The sequence below is a fragment of the Jaculus jaculus genome, chromosome 11 (assembly GCF_020740685.1).
Source record: "Jaculus jaculus isolate mJacJac1 chromosome 11, mJacJac1.mat.Y.cur, whole genome shotgun sequence".
Taxonomy (NCBI): domain Eukaryota; kingdom Metazoa; phylum Chordata; class Mammalia; order Rodentia; family Dipodidae; genus Jaculus; species Jaculus jaculus.
Window position 1 is genome coordinate 55,650,754 of NC_059112.1, and position 21,906 is coordinate 55,672,659.

Here is a 21,906-nt window from a genome sequence, read left to right on the forward strand (position 1 = left end):
CGCGGCTGGCGGAAGGGCTCACTCTCACTTCCGCCTCACAGGCGGGGCACTTCCGGCGGGGCGCTCGCGGACCCTTAGTACGGGAGCCGTGGCGCGGAGGAGGCCTGGCTGCGCCGCTCGGCTCTCTGCCCGGGCCCCCGGTCCCGCCGTTCCCCGCCGGCTCGGGGCTCTGCGGCGGGGGCTGGGGCGTTGCGGGACGTTGGGTGAGGACTGCTCCGGCGTCCACCGCTCGCGCCTGATGCCTCCAAGGTAAAGGAAGCCAGGGCCCCGCGGGGTGTGGGGGTTCCCCACTGCCCAGGAGCGGGGAGGGCTGTGTTCTCGGGTGAATAGAGACCACGGACCCGGACACACATTCTTGGGTTTTGGCCCACACAGTTGCAGATAATCTAGTTGCTACCAATAGAAGACTTAAAAACAAGTTTAGGGGCTGGAGAGATGGCGTAGCGGTTAAGCGCTTGCCTGTGAGGCCTAAGGACCCCGGTTCGAGGCTCGGTTCCCCAGGTCCCACGTTAGCCAGATGCACAAGGGGGCGCACGCGTCTGGAGTTCGTTTGCAGAGGCTGGAAGCCCTGGCGCGCCCATTCTCTCTCTACCTGTCTTTCTGTCTGTGTCTGTCGCTCTTAAATAAACAAATAAATTTAAAAAAATGCGGGATCTTCAATTTAAAAAAAAAAAAAAAAACAAGTTTAGGCCTACTTTCCCTACCCGTGTAGAAAATGCAGTTCTAAACCGGGCGCGGTGGCTCACTCCTAGAATCCTGGCACTCACGAGGTAGGAGAACCGACCTAAGTTTGAGGCCAGCCTCAGCTAGAGGAAGACTCTTGTCTCAAAACCACTGGACTGGAGAGGTGGCTCAGTGGTTAAAGGCGCTTGCTTGCAAAGCCTATTGGCCTAAATTCAATTCCCCAGTGCCTACGTAAAGCTTGATGCACAAAGTGGAGTATGCGTCTAGAGTTTGTTTGCAGCAGCTAGAGGTCCTATCGCGCCCATACTCTGGTTCAAAAGTAAATAAATGAGCCGGGCGTGGTGGCGCGTGCCTCTAATCCCAGGCAGAGGTAGGAGGATCGCCGTGAGTTCAATCCTGAGACTACATAGTGAATTCTAGGTCATCCTGAGCAAGAGTGAGACCTTGCCTTGAAAAACAAAACAAAAATAATAATAATAATTTTTTTAATGAAGAGTTTTAACCACCCCCCCCCCACACACACAAAGGGCTGGATTGATTGCTTAGCGGTTAAGGCGCTTGCCTGCAAACCCTAAGGACCTAGGTTCAATTCCCCAGTGCCCATGTAGGCCAGCTGCACAAATTGGCACGTGTCTTTCTCAGTGGCTGGAGGCCCTGGTGTGCCCATTCTTATTCATTTTCTTTCTCTCCCTCCCTCTTTCCCTCCCCCCCAAATAAATAAATAATGTAAAAAAGAAAGTCCAATCTGAACATTGGACCCCGAGTACTATGCAGTACCAATCACCTAGAGTTGCCTCCTCATGAGGTGTGAGAGGAAGTCATGCATATGCCTTACCACAACTATCACTGTCTTCTTACCTTCCTGGTCCCTAAAGCCAGGTGAAGTTGGAACCCCTTGTATATAGAGCATGTATTCTTGAACTAAAAAGTGGATTCTAAGCCGCGCATGGTGGCACCTGCCTTTAATCTCGGTACTTGCGAGGTCATGGTAGTCCATGAGTTTGAAGTCAGTCTGAAAATAAAGATTTTGCTAGAGCAAAATCCTGCCTTTTAAAAAAAAAAAAGAAAAGTGGATCTTAGAGCCCAAATCAACAGTTTACCTTTTCCATCATCTGCTGTTAAAAACAACTTTTTGAGCTGGGCATAGTGGTGCATACCTTTAATCCCAACACTCAGGAGGCAGAAGTGAGAGGATTGCTGAGAGTTTGAGGCCACCCAGAGACTACATAGTTGAGCTATGTAGTCTTAAAAAGTACCCCCCCCCCGCCAAAATCATATTAATGGAAGGTGTTAATGAAGAAGTGAACTGTAAAGGTGTATAAAGGAGCCCTATACTTTATGCTCAACTTGTCTGTAAATGTAACACTACTCAAAAAAATAGAACAGGGCTGGAGAGGTAGATGGCTCAGGGGTTAAGGTGCTTACCGAGCAAAGCCTAACGACCGAATTTGATTCCCCAGTACCCACGTAAAGCCAGATGCACAAAGTGATGCATGCATCTGGAGTTCCTTTGCAGTGGCTAGAGGCCCTGGCACATCCATATTCATACATTCTCTACCTCTGTGCTTGCAAATAAATATTTTTAAAGATATGTATTTATTTGAGAGAGAGAATGGGCATTCCAGGGACTCCAGCCATTACAAATGAACTCTAGACGTATGCACCACCTTGTGCATTGGTCTTTATGTGGGTACTGGGGATTCAAACCTGGGTCTTTCAGTTTAACAAATGCCTTAACTGCTAAGCCATCTCTCCAGCTCAAATAAATAATTATTTTAAAATAAAAACTTGAAGGAATGGAAAAGCAGCCAAGATTGGAGGAAATCTTTGCACATTGCATATGTGGTAAAAGAGTTCTATCTGACTATTTGTAAAGAAAAGGACTGGTGGGGAATGGTGGTGCACGCCTTTAATCCCAGCATTTGGGAGGCAGAAGGATTGCAGAGTTCAAGGCCACCTGAGACTACATAGTGAATTCCAGGTCAGCCTGAGATAAGAGTGAAAAACCAAAGAAAGAGAGAGAGAGAGAGAGAGAGAGAGAAAGAAAGAAAGAAGGAAAGAAAGAAGGAAAAAAAAGTACTCCTGGACTCCAGTCTTCGAGGGTAGTTCCAGACTCCAGGATGGTAGAGAAGGCTCTGTGATGTCTCAGCTTCTTCAGGTTTGCCTTCTCGAACTCTTGTACTTTGCTGCACACCAGGCTGTCACTGTTACATGCACAAGCATACACAATTCATTTCCTGCTTGCCTTGCATTCTTACAAGACAGAATTCCAAGAAAGATTAAATGTGAGCTATTTGGAACGATGCCTAGTTGCTTGGTAAATGTATCCTGTCCTCATGTCACTACCATCTTGTGGAAGTGTTTCAGACTTTCTTGCAGTCTCCATTTGAGGATGTTCTCCAGCAGTCCCTAAACTTGTGTTTGTCTGGTGCTCACTGCAGTCAGGTGTTATCTTTCTTGGGTCTGCCAGTACAGCAGAGTGCAGCCTAGAAGTATGAGCCTCCAGTTCAGTTTTACTTGAATGTCCAGCTTTATTTGTCCTTAAAAAAAAAAAAAAAAGTCTTTCAGCTGGGCATGGTGGCACACACCTTTAATCCCAGCACTCGGGAGGCAGAGATAGGATTGCCATGAATTTGAGACCACCCTGAGACTACCTAGTGAAATCCAGGATAGCCTGAGCTAGAGTGAAACCCTACCTCGGGGGTGGGGGGGGGGAATCTTTCCAGCTGGGTGTGGTGGCACACGCCTTTAATCCCAGCATTTGGGAGGCAGAAGTTGGAGGATTGCCCTGAGTTCAAGGCCACCCTGAAACTACATAGTGAATTCCAGGTCACCCTGAGGTGGAGTAAGACTCTACCTCAAAACAAAACAAACAAACAAAAAACCTGGTATATAAGATGGGCATGGTGGCACACGTCTTTAATCTTGGCACTCAGGAGACATAGGTAGAAGGATCACCAAGTTCATGGCCAGCCTGGGGCTACAGAGTGAGTTCCAGGTCAGCCTGGACTAGAGTGGGACCCTACCTCAATAAAGTAAAATTAAAAAAAAAAAAAAAGAAAGAAAACTGGTGGGGTTGGAGAGATAGCTCAGCGGTTAAGGCATTTGCCTGCAAAGCCAAAGGATCCCAGGTCAATTCTCCAGGACCCACATAAGCCAGATGCACAAAGGGACACAAGCACCTGGAGGTCATTTGCAGTACTGGAGGCCCTGGTGTGCCCATTCTCATTCTCTCTCCTTATCTTTCTCTTTCTCAAATAAACAAGTAGAATATATATATATTTTTTAGAGCTGGCATGTTCTGAACATGTAAGTGATAGATGCTGGGCATGTTCTTTGTAACTGGTAAGGTACACTTTTTTTCTTTTTTGCTATGTAATCCAGACTGGCCTCAAATTTATGATCCTGTCTCTACCTAATCCGAAATACTAGGATTACACGCATATACACCATGTCTGTCATTTAAGCATTCCCAACTTTTTGCATTTAAAAGAGTAAAGTTTATATCAAAGTAAGAGGTAACAAAAGCATGCTCACTGGACCTGGTGGTACATGCCTTTAATTTCAGCACTTGGGAGGCAGAGGTAGGATCGCTGTGAGTTTGAGGCTACTTAGTGAATTCCAGGTGTCTGGGCTAAAGCAAAACCCTACCTTGAGAAAAAAAATATTTAAGAGAGAGAAGAAGATAGAGAATGGGTACACCAGGGCCCCCAGCCACTGCAGATTTCAGACACATGAGCCACCTTGTGCATCTGGCTTTATGTGGGTACTGAGTAATCAAACTTGGGTTCTTTGGTTTTGTAAGCAAGCACCTTAACCAGGCTGACCTGGAATTCACTATGTAGTCTCAGGGAGGCCTGAAACTCACAATGATCCTCCTACCTCTGCCTTCCTAGTGCTGGGATTAAAGGCGTGTGCCACCACGCCCGGCTATGAATTTCTTTTTAAAGTGAAACAGTATTCCCTGTTGTAGGTGTAGATGTATGTACACGTATATCTTTTTTATCTATTTAACTACTTCAGTGCTTGGGTTGCTTCCTTTTGACAGTAAGTCTTGCTTTCAGTTCCTATGAATACCTAGAAGTGGAATTTCTAGACCTTGTGGTAATTCTACTTTTATTTTTATTGCTTGTTTGTTTGTTTTCTGAGGTAGGGTCTTTCTCTAGCTCAAGCTGACCTGGAATTCAGTATGTAGTCTCAAGGTGGCCTCAAACTCATGGCAGTCCTCCTACCTCTGCCTCCCAAGTGCTGGGATTAAAGGTGTGCACCCCCATACTGGCTTGTTTTCTTTTGTTTTTGTTTTTGTCTTTCAAGGAGGGTCTCACTCGAGCTCATGCTGACCTGGAATTCACTATGCAGTCTCAGAGTGGCCTTGAACTCATGGCGATCCTCCTACCTCTGCCTCCTGAGTGCTGGGATTAAAGACATGCGCCACCATGCCTGGCTTCTCTTTTTTTTAACTTAAATTTTAAAAAGTTAGTTTATTAGAGAGAGAGAAAGAGAATGGGCGCACCAGGACCTTCAGTCACAGCAAGCAAACTCCAGAAGATGAGCCACCTTGTACATCTGGTTTACATGGGTTCTGGGGAATCAAACCTAGGTCCTTTGGCTTTGCAGGATAGAACCTTAACCGCTAAGCCAATCCTCCAACCCTCTACATTTATTTATTTATTTATTTATTTTGAGCAACTGTCATACTGTATTCCACAGTGGCTATATCCCAGCACAGTTTTCATAAAGGTTCCACAGTTTACCACATTCTCACTTGTTACAGTTTTATTATTCCAGCCATCCTGAAAGTTTACTGTATCATGGTTTCCATTTGTTTTTCACTATTGTAGCCTGTTGTTCATCATCTTTTCATGTGATTACTGGCCAGTCACACACAACTTCTTTGGCAAAATATCTGCTCACATCCTCTGCCCACTTTAAAAAAATATTTTATTTATTTGAAAGAGAGAGAACGGGCATGCTAGGGCCTCTCCAGCCACTGTAAACAGAACTCCAGATGCATGCATCACCTTGTACATCTGGCTTACACTGGTACTGGGGAATCAAACCCTGGTCCTTAGGCTTTGCAGGCAAGAACCTTAACCACTAAGCCATCTCTTCAGCCCCTTTGCCCATTGGTTTTGTTTGTTTTGTTTTGTTTTTCAAGGTAGAGTTTTACTCTAGTCCAGGCTGACCTGGAATTGAACATGTAGTCCCAGGGTGGCCTCCAGCTCATGGAATCCTCATACTCTGCCTCCTGTGTGCTGGGATTAAAGGTTTGTGCCACCATGCCCAACTTGTTTGTGCTTTTTTTTTCTTTTTTTGGTTTTTCCAAGGTAGTATCTCACTCTAGCCCATATTTATTTGAGAGAATATAGGCATACCAAGAGTCTCCTGCTGCAGCAAATAAACTGCATGTGTCTGCATCTGGCTCTGAGTACTAGAGAATTAAACCTGGGCTGTTAAGCTTTGCATTTAAGTGCTTTTAACCTAAGCTGAGCCACCATCTCCACCCTGACCCCCAAATTTTCTTCTAAAAAGATTTATAGTTTTAGCTATTACATTCAGCTCTTTGATCCATTTTTGAGCTCCTTTGATGTTTGGCATAAGTAGGATCCAACATCATTCTCTTGCTTGTAGATATTCAACTGTCCCAATACCATTTATTAAAAAGACCATTCTTTCTGCCATTTAGTAATCTTGGCCCCCTTGTCCAAAAAAAAAAAAAAAAAAAAATCATTTGAAGCCAGGTTTGGTGGTACACACCTTTAATCCTAGCACTTGAAAGGCAGAGGTAGGAGGATCACTCTGAGTTCAAGGCCGTCCTGAGACTACATAATGAATTCCGGGTTGGCCTGGGCTAAAATGAGACCCTACCTTGAAAAACAGGGGGTGGGGGGATCATTTGACCATAAATGTATGGGCTTATTTCTGAACTCCATTATCTCTGTGCCAATACTGGGAACAGAATTGTTTTTCTGCTTATGAATAGGTGAGCCAGTAGGGGTAGTATATAGCACACAGTGGAAGTATGACAGAAATAGAAGTGTGTAACAACCTTCCCAGCAACATAGTGAAGCTTGGGTAGAGGACGTTGGAATGAAAGGGCCCCTCAGGGTATGCCTACATGTGCAAGGCATTCTGGAGATGACCAATGGCAAGGTCTGGGTTCGAGAAGCTTGGTTGGGACAGCTGGGAATAGTATCCTTGAGCCTTAATTATGGCTGTGGTCACACACTTGTGGAGGGACTCAGAATTGCACCACAGAGGAATGCTTTCCACTGCAAAAACAGCCTTAAACAAAAGTAAGCAGGAGGGCTGGAGAGATGGCTTAGCGGTTAAGCGCTTGCCTGTGAAGCCTGAGGACCCCGGTTCGGGGCTCAGTTCCCCAGGACCCACCTTAGCCAGATGCACAAGGGGGCGCACGCATCTGGAGTTCATTTGCAGTGGCTGGAAGCCCTGATGCGCCCGTTCTCTCTCTCTATCTGCCTCTTTCTGTCTCTATCTCTGTCTCCCTCTCTCTCTGTCACTCTCAAATAAATAAATAAAAATGAACAAAAAATTTAAAAAAGTAAGCAGGAAATGTAACTAAAACCACATAGCCACCTATGTACCACATGCTATTCTAGAGCTAATGGATCTGTTCACATTTTTCTCTTGCATGACTGCATCATCATGAAGAAGGAAGATAGTGTAACACTATGAATATTTTTAATTTATTTATTTGAGAGAGAGAGAATGGGCATGCTAGGGCATTTAACTGCTATAAACGAACTCCAGACGCCTGTGCCACCTGCTGCATCTGGCTTACATGGGTTCTGGGGAATTGAACCTGAGTCCTTTGGCTTTGCAGGCAAACAGTTTTACTGCTAAGCCATCTCTCCAGCCCTGATTTATTTATTTATTTATTTGAGAAAGAAAAGGAAAGAAACTAACAGATACACAGAGAATGGGCACACCAGGGCCTCCAGTTACTGCAAACAAACTCCAGACACATGTGCCACCTTGTGCATCTGGCTTATGTGGGTCCTGGGGAATCAAACCCAGGTCCTTTGGTTTTACAGGCAAATGCCTTTACTGCTAAGCCATATGTTTCTCTTCTCAGCATTAAAAAAAAGAAAAAATTAGTCAGGCACAGTGGCCTACACTAATCCTAGCACTTGAGAAGCAAAGGTAGGAGATCAGAGTGAGTTCCAGGTCAGCCTGGACTAGAGCAATACCCTACCTCATAAAACCAAAAAATAGTGCTGGAGAGATACCTTCGTGATTAAGGCACTTACCTGAAAAGCCTAAAGAACCAGGTCCATCTCCCCAGAATCCACGCAAGCCAGGCACACAAGGTGGTGCAAGTGTCTGGACTTGTTTTGCAATGGCTAGAAGCCTTGATGTACCAACTTTCTCTCTCTCTCTCATTAAAAAAAAAAAAAAAAATTAAAAGGGCTGGAGAAATGGCTTAGCGTTTAAGGCACATGCCTGCAAAGCCTAAGGACCCTCGTTCTACTTTCCAGGTCCCACATAAGCCAGATGCACATGGTGGCACATGCATCTAGAGTTCGTTTGCAGTCGCTAGGGGCCCTAGCGTGCCCATTCTAACTCCCTCTCTCCCTCTCTTTGTCTCTAATAAATAAGTAAATTGTGTGTGTGTGTGTGTGTGTGTATTATTTATTTATTTTGGTTTTTCAAGGTAGGGTCTCATTCTAGCCCAGGCTGACCTGGAATTCATGATGGAGTCTCAGGGTGGCCTCAAACTCACGGCAGTCCTCCTACCTCTGCCTCCCGAGTGCTGGGATTAAAGTCGTGCACCACCACACCTGACTAAATAAATAAATTTTACAAATCTTCAAAAAAAAATTTAAAAAGCTACTTGTGGTGGCACGTACATTTAATCCCAGCACTCAGGAGGCAGAGGTAGGAGGATTGCTGTGAGTTCGAGGCCACCCTGAGACTCCGTTGTGAATTCCAGGGCTGGAGGAATGGCTTAGCAGTTAAAGCATTTGCCTGCAAAGCCAAAGGACCCAGGCTCAATTCCCTAGGACCCATATTAGCCAGATGCACAAGAGGACACATGTGTCTGGAGTTCATTTGTAGTGGCTGGAGGCCCTGTCGCCCATTCTCTCTCTCCCTCTTTCTCTGAAATAAATAAATTGAATATAAAAAAATAAATTAAAAAAAAATACAAAATGTGTGTGTGCATGTGGCCATTCTTGCAATACTGCTGCTCCCTATCTCCTGATTGCAGGTGGAGACTCAGCAAACACTTCCCAGTGGTGGCCCCTCTTCCCATGTTCTGCAGCTGCTGAATGGCTTGCATCTCTCCCACTGTTATGCATATCACAGTCCAAAGCATTCAGCTCCACGTGTCCTGAGTACTCTCTGGCCACCATGTCTGTACCTCAGCCCTCTGTTCCTGAGGCACTCCTACCCTGAGGTTATTTGAGTTGACATCTCACTTGTCTTCAGACCTATTCCTGAAACTTGAAAACATCCCTGGTCTATACCTCAGCCAAGCATGCACTATGAACTCAAGCCTGATGAAAGCAGTTCATAGGGCAGAAAGTGATATTGGCATTGGGGATTCAGGCCTTCTTTTGTAACAGGGTCTGCTATCTCTACCCTGTTTCATCAGTGCCTTCCCCTAACAGAAATCAAGACAAAGTGTGTCTGCCCTAATCACAGAGCTCACTAGTGAAGTCTGATGTTGATATTATTAGCCTAAGGTTGGAAATTTAGGGGAACTACCTGGTGAAGTATCCCTATTCTACTCCCCCACACCATTGTCACACTAACGTGGCCACCTGGAAGACCCCACTGCCATGCTACATTTCTTTATAGGCTTTTGTGACTACCAGATAGCCCATCATGTCTGAGCCCCTGACCCAGGACCAAGCAGTGATTGCTGAGGGAGATGCACTCCCATGCAAGCGAGATGAGGATGCCAGGGAGAGGACTCAGAGCTCCCACCGAATGCTGGGCTTCAGTGATGCATTGCTGTCCATCATTGCCACTGTCATGGTCAGTATGAGGCCCACCTCAGACCTACCCTTGGTTTCTGTAGCATCCTTGGGCACCCAAGCCCTTCAGGCAGGTGGGGACTGCCCAACACTGGTCAAGAGCCCACCTACCACTACCTCTAAGGGTGCCCAGCCTAAGAAATGTATCTTGGTTCCTTTTGTCTTTGTTCCTTTAGATTCTGCCTGTGACCCACACAGAGATCTCACCAGAGCAGGTAATGTGACAACTCTGCTTTGTGCAATGGGCCAGTGAGAAGACCTAACCTGGGCTGGAGGAACCAGCCTCACACCCTGCATGCAGCACAACTCAAGGCAGGGTGTGCATTGAGAGAGTGGAGCAGGATAACTGTGCTGCTCTTGACAACACACCCTGTGCTGCTGTGGGTGTGAGGGCTTAAGCCCAGGTTCCTACAGAGGGGGCTTTCTCATGCTGAGTGGACCACAGGCAGCGGTACCTTCACTGGGAGGGAAGCTTCCTCAGTGGAAGCATGTCCACCCCAGACCTGTGCCACACCATCCTGGGGGAGTAGGAAGAGCTTTTTTTTTTTTTTTAATTTGTTTTTGTTCATTTTTTATTTATTTATTTGAGAGCGACAGACAGAGAGAGAAAGACAGATAGAGGAAGAGAGAAAGAGAATGGGCACGCCAGGGCTTCCAGCCACTGCAAACGAACTCCAGATGCGTGCGCCCCCTTGTGCATCTGGCTAACGTGGGACCTGGGGAACCGAGCCTCGAACCGGGGTCCTTAGGCTTCACAGGCAAGCGCTCAACCGCTAAGCCATCTCTCCAGCCCGGAAGAGCTTTTTTAAAGTATTTGTTTATAGGCAACATTATGTGAATTTTTATGAGTTAGCAGCAGGTGGCTCCTTAGAAGTGAAAAGACTGGAAGAGATGTGGACAGCTTTGGATGCCTCTCTCAGTCTCCTCCATATGCCATCATGCTAGCCTGATAGGTGCTGTGAGTTCTGGAGTAGTGAGGATGCAGTTGCACCCAGCAGGCTCAGCCACACTGTGGTTTGGCATCAGCCATACTTAGAGCTGCTGAGGTTTCACTTTTGTACTATAGAGAGATGGTTACAACACTGCTGTAGTGACATAATTAAAATGCTTTTAGGGACCTAAGCATCAGACTACACTTGTGTTGTACTCCAGTTTGTTCTGAGGGAAAAGTGCCTGCCAATGGCTGCTTAGGAGAGTAAGGTCTCTTGTGGGCCAGCAGCATGCTTAATTCAGCATGTCATGAGATGCTTGCCTAGGCACAAATTCAGAACAGGGTTGATGTGAGGTGCCAAGACCAGGAACATGGGAAATCCCAGGAGCATTTCCCAGCAGGAAATTGCTGCTTGTCAAAGGTATGTCCAACATGCTGGACCATTTGTCTCTTATGATGAGGGTCATCTTGAAGACTGACTTTTCAGTGCTAAGTCTTTGTGTCCTTAGAATGGATCTTAGAATGTCTCTGAGAGTCTGTGGGATGCACCCAGATAGGACATTTGTGGAAGGAAGAGGGGCTAGTAGGTGCTGGGGCCATGCACACCTCCCAGGGCATAAAGGTCTTTACAGCTGTGCTCACTCTGTTAGTGAAAAGAGCTGTGGAATTTAAATACCCTAGTTCATACTGAATTCCAGGTCAGCCTGGGCTAGAGTGAGACCCTACCTCAAACAAAAAAAAGAAAAGAAAAAAAATGACTTCATTGCCACACCTGATGGCATATGCCTGCAATCTTAACTACTTGGAAGGCTAGGGCAGGAGGGATTGTGACTTCAAGGGCAGCCTGGGTAATTTAGGAAACCCTGTCTCAAAATAAATAAAAATAAGCCAGAGCCGGGCGTGGTGGTGCACTCCTTTAATCCCAGCACTTGGGAGGCAGAGGTAAGAGGATTGCCATGATTTTGAGGCTACCCTGAGACTACATAGTGAATTCTGGGTCAGCCTGAGCTCGAGTGAGACCCTACCCTGGGGGGAAAAAAAAAAAAAGCCAGGCAGGGTGTGGTGGCACAGACCTTTAATCCCAGCACTCAGGAGGGTGAAGTAGGAAGGTTGCTATGAGTTTGAGGCCAACCTGGGCTACAGGTGAGTTCAGATCAGTCTGGACTAGAATAAGACTACTTCAACCCTCTCTCCCCCAAAAAAGTAAATTTTGGGGCTGGGGAGGGCTCTCAGTGGTTAGTGCTTACTTGCAAAGCCTCCTGTTCAACTCCCCCATACCTACATAAAGCCAGATGCACAAAGTGACACATACATCTAGAGTTTGTTTGCAGAGGCAGGAGAAGGCCCTGGTATGCCCAAACACATACAGATTCACCCCCCCCCAACCCGTGCTGCTCAGAAATGGGCAAAACTACCTTATGCCGGGCGTGGTGACACATGCCTTTATTGAGAAGACAGAGGTAGGAGGATTGCCGTGAGTTCAAGGCCATCCTGAGACTGCAGAGTGAATTGCAGGTCACTCTGGGCCAGAGTGAGACCCTGCCTCGAAAAAACAAAAACAAAAGTAAAACCCCTTCTCATGAGTTCAAAGATAAGAATTCTGCTGATTGACATTTTCTGCTGACATACTAGGCTCTGTATCTGTTCCAGCTGCAGTCCCTCAGGCAGTATCCACCTGTAATCCCTCTGTGAACTTTTAGAGGTGTTTCCATAGCTATTTGGAATTATTAGCCCAGGAAGTGCCCAGTCTGACACTGCTGTGATTTAAATGCTCATGCTTCTCTAAAATTCCTGTGTAGAAACTGGGCATGATGGTGCACATATTTAATCCCAGCACTCATGGGATAGAGGCAATTGGATCACTGTGAATTTGATGCCAGCCTGGAACTACAGAGTGAGTTGCAAGTCAGCCTGGGCTAGAGTGAAACCCCTACTTGAAGGGGAAAAAAAAAAACTCATATGGGACTTTTTTTTTTTTTTTTTTTTTTGCTTAAAAAGTATTTTTAATTGCAAGCAGAGAGAGAATGGGTGTGCCAGAGCCTCTAGCCACCGTAAATAAACTCCAGATGCATGTACCACTATGTGTATCTGGCTTTTGTCAGTGCTGGGGAATTAAACCAAGGTCCTTAGGCTTCGCAGGGAAGTGCCTTAATTGCTAAGCCATCTCTCCAGCTTTTTTTTGGTTTTTTTGAGGTAGGTTTTCACTCTAGCCCAGGCTGTCCTGGAAACCACTCAGTAGCCCAAGCTGGTCTCAAACTTACAGCGATCTCCTACAGGAGCTCAGCTTCCTGAGTGCTAGGACTGAAGTCTTGAGCCACCACACTCAGTTACATGTTGAAGCCCCAGGGGGAGGCAACTAGTAAGTTTGTGAAAGGTCTGGAGGCCCTTTGCCCTTCTATCCCTTCTGTTGTGACTGTTAGAATCCCTAGATTGACTCCATATAGCAGACCAGAAAACCAGTACCCTTTGCCACTTCAGGTGATGGTATTGAACCCTGTGGCAACATGCTTGGCAAAAGACCTCAAGAGCTGATATTTCTTTGGGAAAACTGTCTGCAAAACATACCTCTGAGGGGTGGGGGTGGAGCCTGTACAGTGGGCCAGACTGGGAGCAGACACACGCTGAGTGCATTCAGAGGCTTGGTGCTTGATTCTTCATCCCGTTCAGCTCTGGTGTTAGGCCGTGCCTTGAAATGGCATAGTCAGGTTACATGTGTAACTTTGTCCTAATAGCAGTGCTCTTTCCATACAGCAGTTTGACAAAAGTATACAGAAACTTCTAGCAACCAGGATCGCTGTCTACCTGATGACATTTCTAATTGTAACTGTGGCCTGGGCAGCACACACCAGGTAGGGGCCAGGCTTTCTGAAGCAGGGTCCTCCTAGTCCTACTTGCTTGGGGCAGGAGGGGGACACTGGGCAGCTGCAGCACTGCAGAGCATGCTTAGGATGCAGAAAAGTTCACAGATTCTGTTAAGCATTTGCACTGCCCTTGAAAATTCTGCAGACTGGTTTTACATTTACATATTTATTCTTAGCAAAATGATGGACAGGTGGCCCTCTACTCGCTACACTCAGGTGGTTCTTGTTGCCACATGCTTCAGAAACTCACAGCCTGGTGGATACCTGTTGAGCTGTGCTCTTGGCTTGGCTTCCTTGTACCAGCCTCATTCACTCATCAGGGACCACACCCCCTAAAGCACATCAACAGATGGGCTTGGGCCCAGGAAGCCTCTGAGAAATTTCACTTCTGCTCTGCATCCTGCTCATACATGGTCCCAATGCCAGCAGAAAGCTAGCAGAGCTACCATCTCTGTCTCAAGGGCTATGGTCTTTCCTGTTTGCCTTGTTAGTGAAGACCTCAGCTTGTGAGCTTATGTCATAGTGCCACCAGCTGAAGACAGCTCCCAGGCTGGGAACAGCAGCTCAGCTGAGCCTGATCCATCAGAAGACCATGTCTTCAGAGAAGATGGGTAGCATCCCGAGCTGAATCAAGGCCTCTTGGGAAACCCCGTGGCATGGGCCAAGTGGGAGGAGAGACTTAAAGGCTCTTGGCAGGCTAGTCTCATGTTCCTAGTGATGGATGATGCTCTTTTCCATTTTCTGTTTACATTGTAGTTTCTGTTAAATAGCCAGTTTCAACAAGTTTAGTGATGAAATCCCTGGGGAAGGGGGTGGGGTGGGGATAATAACAATGAGAAAATTCTTTCTTCAAAATGGATTTTAGATGTGAGGCCTGAAGAACAAATGTACTGTATGATGGACTCAAGCTCTACATTTTCGGAGGGTATTTCCCAGAGCATGGCTGGGCATGCCTCCTGGAACAGGCAGCTCATAGGCCAACTTGCTTGTCCTGCCTTAGTAAGGCCTTCCCTGATGGAAGTCAAGTCCCCAACTTCTGTGCATAAGCCTGCTTCAAGAGGCATTCTGTGAACTGCCCCCAAGAGCACCCGTATGGTTCCTGCAGATTGCTTCTATTTAAAGCACAGTGCTGTAATTAGGAGTGGAATAATAGGAAGAGCATGTGGGAAGGCAAGTGCTTCCCATAGAACTAATGTTTTCTTTGAAATTGCTAAACTCTATATACTAGGTAATACTTTAAATTTGGCCAAAAAACATCTTTAATGACTAGAAAATACTAGAGAAAGTTTTTAACTAGAAAATACTGGAGAAAGTTTTATTAATTTTATTGGAATCACATTTGAATGATGGATCCATCTTTTGCTTTTCCCAACTTTAGATTATTCCAGGTTGTTGGGAAAATAGATGATACACTTGCCTTGCTCAACCTGGTGAGTTATTCCTATCCTTTTAACTGTAATTTAGCCTCTTACCCTGGAAGAGGGAGAGGATATGGGTCCTTGCAGCCTAGAATCTATCCATTCTAGGCTGCCCCTCAGATGAACCCTGGGTGTCCATCTGTCCCAGATGGGCACTCGCTTCTGCAGGGTCTGAGCTTGGCTTCTGAATCACCAGCCCAACAACTAGGGGGGAGGCCTGGTGCCTACTCTGGGATGGTGGGGGCCTGTGGCTTTTTGCTACTGTCCTGGGGTGCCCTCTTCCTCCTCCTCTCCAGGCTTCATGGTGACTGTGACCTTCCTCCTTCCTTCCCTCCTCCCTCTAGGCCTGCATGATGACAATTACCCTTCTACCCTACACAGTAAGTAATGATGATCACCCCCCACCTCCTTGAGCACCACCTGTGTGTGACTAGCCTCAGAAATGTAGATAATAGTTCAGGGCCTTAGTCACAGACTACAAAGAGAAGAGAGGGTTCCAAGGTATGGAGCTAGTGGTTGGGGACTGACTGGGGCTTTGAGCTGAGTAGAGAAGGAAGCTTGGGGCTCCTGGAAGCAGAGGACACTGAGGAAAGGACCCCTGATGCCCCATGCTCCCACCTGTTGCCCTCCATGACCCCTATCAAGAAGGCCAAAGGAGTATTTGTAATTCTGATTGGGCCACTGACCCAAGCATGCAGGGCTATGACACAAACTTCAGATAGAGGATTTTGTGTGAGTTGGTGACATTGGCTTTTTTTTTTTCCCTCCTTTTTGGTTTTTGAGGTAGGGTCTCACTCTAGCCCAGGCTAACCTGGAATTCACTATGTACTTAGGTTCAGGGTGGCCCCAAACTCACAGCAATCCTCCTATCTCTGCCTCCTCAGTGCTGGGATCAAAGGCGTACACACCACCACATCTGGCTACACTTCGTCATTAAAGGCCTGAAGTGCAATGGGCAAATTGCTCTGCTAGAGGGCTATGGACAGACCCACCCCACACAGTTGTTCCCACTCTAAGACATTCTCCTTCCTGGTGTCCAACACAGAGACAGTGAGGCACATTGAACCCCATCTCAGGGTATGGGAACTCTGATTGCCTTCGGGGTTTTTCGTGGGGCTTCTTTTGACAGTTTTCTCTAATGGTGACATTTCCTGATGTGCCCCTGGGCATCTTCCTGTTCTGCGTGTGTGTGATTACCATTGGGGCCGTGCAGGTATGGCTGGGACCCATCAGGTGTGGGAATTTGATTACCATAGGGCATGCAAGTGGTTGTTAGTGTCTTGACCTTCCTTATTCCAATAATCCCAGGTTCTGCCTGTTAACACTTGGGGCTGTGGTATGTCCTGGGCTCTGCCTTGTTGACTAGAAGCTAGGAAGGGCCTCACCTCAGGTTCTTAGAATATCCCAGTGTGGGAACCTACATGGGTGTGGGTCCTGGGTCCCCTGAAAATGTGTACATTTTGCTCAAGGGTTGATTGGACATGGTGCTTCCTCTGCCTGTCAAACAGTGCCCTCTTGCCTGTCTTTCCCACAGGCGCTGATTGTGAGTTATGCCTTCCACTTCCCACACCTGTTGAGCCCACAGATCCAGTGCTCCCCACAGAGAGCTCTGTCAAGGCAGCGCATCCTGTGCCTTGTGCTCCGTGGCCCAGCACTATGCCTTGTTGCGGCTGTCTTCTCCCTTTTCTTCTACCCCATGGTGAGTACTGGGAGCCTCTGCGGGGAGCTTAGCCCAATTGAAAAAGTTAAAAGAGGAGCTTTTTCAAGGAGGACTAAGCTGGCTTGGGCAAGGCCAATTTGAGTGCTACTGAAACACATAGAACTTTCAAAACAAAGCATCCTAAGAATTGTGGAAAAGTGAGTAATGTTGAGTCTTAAATGTTTAGTAAGCATGTCAAGAGCATTGCAGGCTTAGAGCAGAGGGGCTGATGAGGGCCTCTGGCTGGTGCAGAGGCCCTCCTTAAGGTAGGTTGTTTACTTTGACATGAGAACACAAGGTGTAGGTTGAGAAGGTAGGATCCAGAGCCGCAGGCTGGGTGGGGCAGAACAGAACACTGTCTAGGAAGCACTTAGCCGAGCAGGTGAGGTGGAAAAGCAAAGTGGATATGTCTAGTGTGAAGTCAGGAGCCTTGCTAGCTTGTTGCCTTGGTTTCTTCAGAGATTGATTGTTTTGGTTTTTCGCGGTAGGGTCTTGCTGTAGCCCAGGCTGACCTGGAAGTCACTGTGTAGTCTCAGCCTCCAATTCATGGTAATCCTCCTCTGCTTTCTGAGTGCTGGGATTAAAGATATGCACCACCATGCCCTGCCACTCAGAGATTTTTGATTTTTTTTTACTTGAGAGAAAAAGCAGTGGAGAATGGGTACACCAGGGTGTTCAGCCATTACAAATGAACTTCAGACAAGATCATCAGGCATGTTCAGGGTGATACGGTCGTAAATGCAAACTAACTTCAGAAACATGCACCACCTTGTGCATCTGGCTTACATGGGTTACCAGGGAATAGAACCTGGGTCCTTTGGCTTTGCAGGCAAGTGCCTTAGCTGCTAAGTCATCTCTCCAGCCCCACTTAGAAATTTTGTTGGATGTTAGTGAAACAGAAAAGAACAGACGCAAAGGGACAGTGGCACAGAACCACCTGGAGGACAAGTGGGACAGGTGGCCAGCAGCACAGGCTGTGTCGTGTTCTCAGAGTTTGTCTGTTAGTGCGTACTTTGAAATTTCATTCCTGTACTTGCCCAGAGACAGCCATATAAGGTGGAGCCAGTTTGCCCCTTGTTCCTTAGTTAATTAACACTTGGGCTGCTTCTGCCTTAGGGCTGTTGTGAGTGGTGTTTCTGTGAATAACTGTATTCCAAGTTGCTGTATCATGTGGTCATTCTGCTTTTTCTTTTCTTTCTTTCTTTTTTTTTTTTTTTTTTGAGAAATTAGATGCTATTTTCCAAGTAGCTACACTATTTACATTCCCAAGAGATATGCAAGAGGTCCCACTTTCTCCAAGTCCCAACAAAACCTGTTACATTGTGACTCAAACCATCCCAGTGGGGTCATTGTGATTATAATTTGTTTTCTTTGAAGAGTTTAAAAATTTTAAAAAAAATTTTTTTAATTATTTTCTATTCAGCAAATACAGGCAGTTTGGTACCATTATTAGGCTCATCCGTGACCTAAACACTTTTTTTTTTATTTTTAAAAATTTTTATTTATTTATTTGAGAGCGACAGACACAGAGAGAAGGACAGCGAGAGGGAGAGAGAGAGAATGGGCGCGCCAGGGCTTCCAGCCTCTGCAAACGAACTCCAGACGCGTGCGCCCCCTTGTGCATCTGGCTAACGTGGGACCTGGGGAACCGAGCCTCGAACCGGGGTCCTTAGGCTTCACAGGCAAGCGCTTAACCGCTAAGCCATCTCTCCAGCCCTTTTTTTTTTTTTTTTTTTTTTTTTTTTGGAGGAAGGATCTCTAGCCCAGGCTGACCCTGGAATTCACTGTGTAGTCTCAGGGTGGCTTTGAACTCATGTCCACCCTCCTAACTCTGCCTCCCAAGTAGCACACACCTTTAATCCCAGCACTCAGGAAAAATCCTACCTTGAAAAAACAAAACACAAAAAAATAGATAAATAGAAGTATTTATTCATTAGAAAGAGACAAATGGGCATATCAGGGTCTCTAGCCACACAAGCAAACTAAAGCCTCATGTACCACCTTGCTCATCTGGCTAATGTGGGTCCTGGGGAATTGAACCTGGGTCCTTAGGCTTTGCAGGCAAGCGCCTTAACTGCTAATCTATCTCTCCAGCCCTTAAATACCTTTCTGTGGCCTGTTGATCATTTGCATATTTTTAGATGCATGGCTTTCTAAATATGTCCCCATTTATTACCTGGGGTGTTTATCTCTCTCCTCCCCACCCCCAAAGGTAAGGTCTCACTATAGCCCAGGCTGACCTGGAATTCACTATGTAGTCTCAGGGTGGCCTTTAAGTCAAAGCAATCCTCCTACCTCTGCCTCCCGAGTGCTGGGTTTAAAGGCAGTGCCACCACACCTGGCTTGGGGTATTTATCTTTTGTTGGTGAGCTGTGACTGCCCTTTATGTATTCTGGACCCTGAATTTTTGCCAGGTACATGACTGGTAAGCATCCCTCCACCTCTGTCCTACCACAGTGTTGTCCTCTCACTTGGAACATGGTTCATTTCCACAAAGGACAATTCCCTAGCTTTTCTGCTGTCACTATGGCTGCCCTACCCTTTTGAGTTGAGAGGAAGAACCAGGCATCAAATGATGAGCAGGCTGTGCCCAAAGGCAGACCCTGACATGTTGTGTCTTCCCACAGTCATATCTGTTGATGGTGACTGTCATCTTCCTCCCTCACATCAGCAAGGCCACCAGCTGGTGCAAAGACAAGTTCATGGGTAGGTAGTCATGCTCACCTCTACCCTGAGTATGCCTGGGAGTGCCACCAGGTCTAAGGCCACTTCCAAAGGACCACTGGATATGGGCAAGCCATCACTGTGTGGGGGCTCAGGCCTTGTCCTTTGGTTTGTAGTCCTGATTCAGCTCACTGGGCCCCAGCCGCTTCCTGCCCTTCAACATCCCTGCCTTGTTTTCCTCTCCTTGCCTGCATGTTCCCAGTCCCATGGTGGCTATGCTGGCCCACCAGTCCCCCAAGCAGGCCAGCTGCTACTCTGGCATCTCCACAGGCCGCATGGAGCCTCCAGATCACAGTGTGCAGCCCTTCAGCTTTGACCTACATGCACCTCTCAGCAAAGAGCGAGTAGAAGCCTTCAGTGACGGTGTCTATGCCATTGTGGCCACACTGCTCATCCTGGACATCTGGTGAGATCCCAACTCTGCTGTCCTGGCCCATTTTCCAGGTGGAAGTATATCTCTGGGTCCTACTGTCTTGTCCTAGGAAGTCTAGAAAGGTGTCATGCAGTGCCAGCCTCCTCTTGGGTACAAGGGAGAGGGGTGCATCCCAAGGAGGGCAGGGCTTCCAAGAATGGAGCCTCCCCTTCCAGTAACTTCCAACCTGAAAGCACAAGTGGAGGCTGGGCACCAGGAAGAGGCACTTTGTAAAATTTTTGTTTTCTCAAGGTAGGGCTCGCTTTAGCCCAGGCTGACCTAGAATTCACTGTAGTCTCCAGGTGGCCTCAAACTCCCGGCAATCCTCCTACCTCTGCCTCCCAAGTGTTGGGATTAAAGGCATGTGCCACCATGCCTGGACAATTTTTAAAATTACTTCATTTATTTATTTGAGAGAAAGAGAAGCAGATAGAGTGGGCACACCAGGGTTTCTAGCCACTGCAAACAAACGAGACGTATGCATCACCTTGTGCATCTCTCTCTGTGAGTACTGGGGAATCCAACCTAAGTCTTTGGGCTTCACAGGTGAATGCCTTAACCGCTAAGCCCAAGAGGCACTTCTCCAGGGCCATTTTGTGCTTCTCATCCCAGACCTGTGCTCCAAGGGCCCATGAAGCTCCCAAGGTCTCAGCCCTCTCCCGTGTCTTTTCTAGCTGATTCTTGCTTCCTTTGGTGCCTCTTCTGCATGGTCTGGCTCCATTGAAAACCTGTTGGAGCCCTAATCTGAATGCTTGCTTTTATTTCCAAGTGTCTCTTTGCTTTTCAGTCTTAACCTTCTGCCTATTGTTCCTCAGTCACTTGCCAGTGCACTCATTTCATTAAACATCTGTATGACAGTCAGATTCTCCTGAAAATTCGTGAATTGTTATAAAATAGAAGTAAATGTTTATGAGTACCTGATTTCTGAGGTCTAGGCTTAAGAAACTTTCCAGAATAATATATATGCCTTTGCCTGTAATATTACCTGTAGCCAGGGCCTGGATGGCTTACCTCCAACCAAGAGACTGTGGTTGGGGCAGGAGCTAGTTGGCAAAGAATATACATACAGTTAAATTAGCATTTTGGGTGAAGAATGGAGGTAACTAGTGTGCTCAGTATATATAAATACAGTGTAGGAAACATTGGCATGGTAGTGTGCATGTCATCTTAAATTGACTTTGTGATGCTTGGCCTATCCCCTGGGCTTAGCAACTATGGGGGGCTGTTAGAAATGCCATTTATTTATGCTTCCCAGTGAGGACAATGTTCCGGATCCTAAGGATGTGCAAGACAAGTTCCACGGCAGCCTCGTGAGTGCCCTGGGTGCCTATGGGCCACAGTTCCTGGCATACTTTGGTTCCTTCGCCACAGTGGGTCTGCTCTGGTTTGCCCACCATTCACTCTTCCTGCATGTCCGAAAGGCCACACAGACCATGGGGCTGCTCAACGCTCTGTCCCTGGCGTTTGTGGGTGGCCTGCCGCTGGCCTATCAGCAGACATCAGCCTTCGCCCGGCAGCCCCGTGATGAGCTCGAGCGTGTGCGTGTCAGCTGTGCCATCATCTTCTTGGCTAGCATCTTCCAGTTTGCCATCTGGACTGCTGCCCTGTTGCACCAGGTGGAGACGCTACAGCCAGCTGTGCGGTTTGGTGGGCAGGAGCATGCGTTCATGTTTGCCAAGCTTGCTCTGTACCCCTGTGCCAGCCTGCTAGCCTTTGCTGCCACCTGCCTGCTGAGCCGGTTCAGCACAGCCATTTTCCACCTCATGCAGATCTCAGTGCCCTTTGCGTTCCTACTGCTGCGCCTCCTTGTGCGCCTCGCCCTGGCAGGTCTGCAAGTTATACGAAGCCTCCGGCCACAGCACCCCCAACCCGACCAGGGTGAGCCCGAGGCACAGTCCCAGCTCCTGCCTGCCCCCTGCTAGCACCAAGAAAGCTATACTTGCCATCCTAGGCAGACTGAAGGGGGCCACATGGCCACGGGGCTGTGGTTTATTGGCTGGTATTGTTTCTATTGTGAAATACCAAGATATGTTTGATGTTTGTGTTTTTGCAGTCAGAAATTTCATGGAGCCCATTTTTATTACTCTTCCCACCCACTTTACTCATTCCAGTTGTTGCCATTGAGGTGACCTATCTCTGATTAACCTGAACACACACTGGGATCTTACTTAAATC

At 47.1% G+C, this 21,906-nt stretch overlaps 1 protein-coding gene across 5 annotated transcripts; it reads left to right on the plus strand.

The window, feature by feature from the left end:
- The first annotated feature begins 94 nt into the window (after positions 1 to 94).
- On the plus strand, positions 95 to 21,767 carry Tmem175 (transmembrane protein 175). Of its 5 annotated transcripts, XM_004656053.2 has the most exons (11): positions 95 to 249; positions 9,508 to 9,687; positions 9,863 to 9,901; positions 13,369 to 13,466; positions 14,857 to 14,908; positions 15,241 to 15,276; positions 16,026 to 16,109; positions 16,431 to 16,595; positions 19,223 to 19,301; positions 19,590 to 19,725; positions 20,987 to 21,767. In XM_004656053.2, exons 2-11 carry the CDS (start codon positions 9,535 to 9,537, stop codon positions 21,651 to 21,653), a joined length of 1,509 nt encoding a protein of 502 aa, XP_004656110.2. In that variant the 5' UTR covers positions 95 to 249; positions 9,508 to 9,534; the 3' UTR covers positions 21,654 to 21,767. The 5 variants fall into 5 exon arrangements, with proteins under 5 accessions (XP_004656110.2, XP_045017659.1, XP_045017660.1 ...); XM_045161724.1 differs by lacking the exon at positions 16,026 to 16,109; XM_045161725.1 differs by lacking the exons at positions 13,369 to 13,466; positions 14,857 to 14,908.
- Positions 21,768 to 21,906: the final 139 nt, after the last annotated feature.

Bases quoted from the DNA above. Each gene is read 5' to 3' on its own strand.
- Tmem175 (XM_004656053.2), top strand. From the start codon at position 9,535: ATGTCTGAGCCCCTGACCCAGGACCAAGCAGTGATTGCTGAGGGAGAT. The intron at 15,277-16,025 runs GTAAGTAATGAT...TTCTTTTGACAG, and splicing joins TTACCCTTCTACCCTACACA to TTTTCTCTAATGGTGACATT. The intron at 19,726-20,986 runs GTGAGATCCCAA...TATGCTTCCCAG, and splicing joins CTGCTCATCCTGGACATCTG to TGAGGACAATGTTCCGGATC.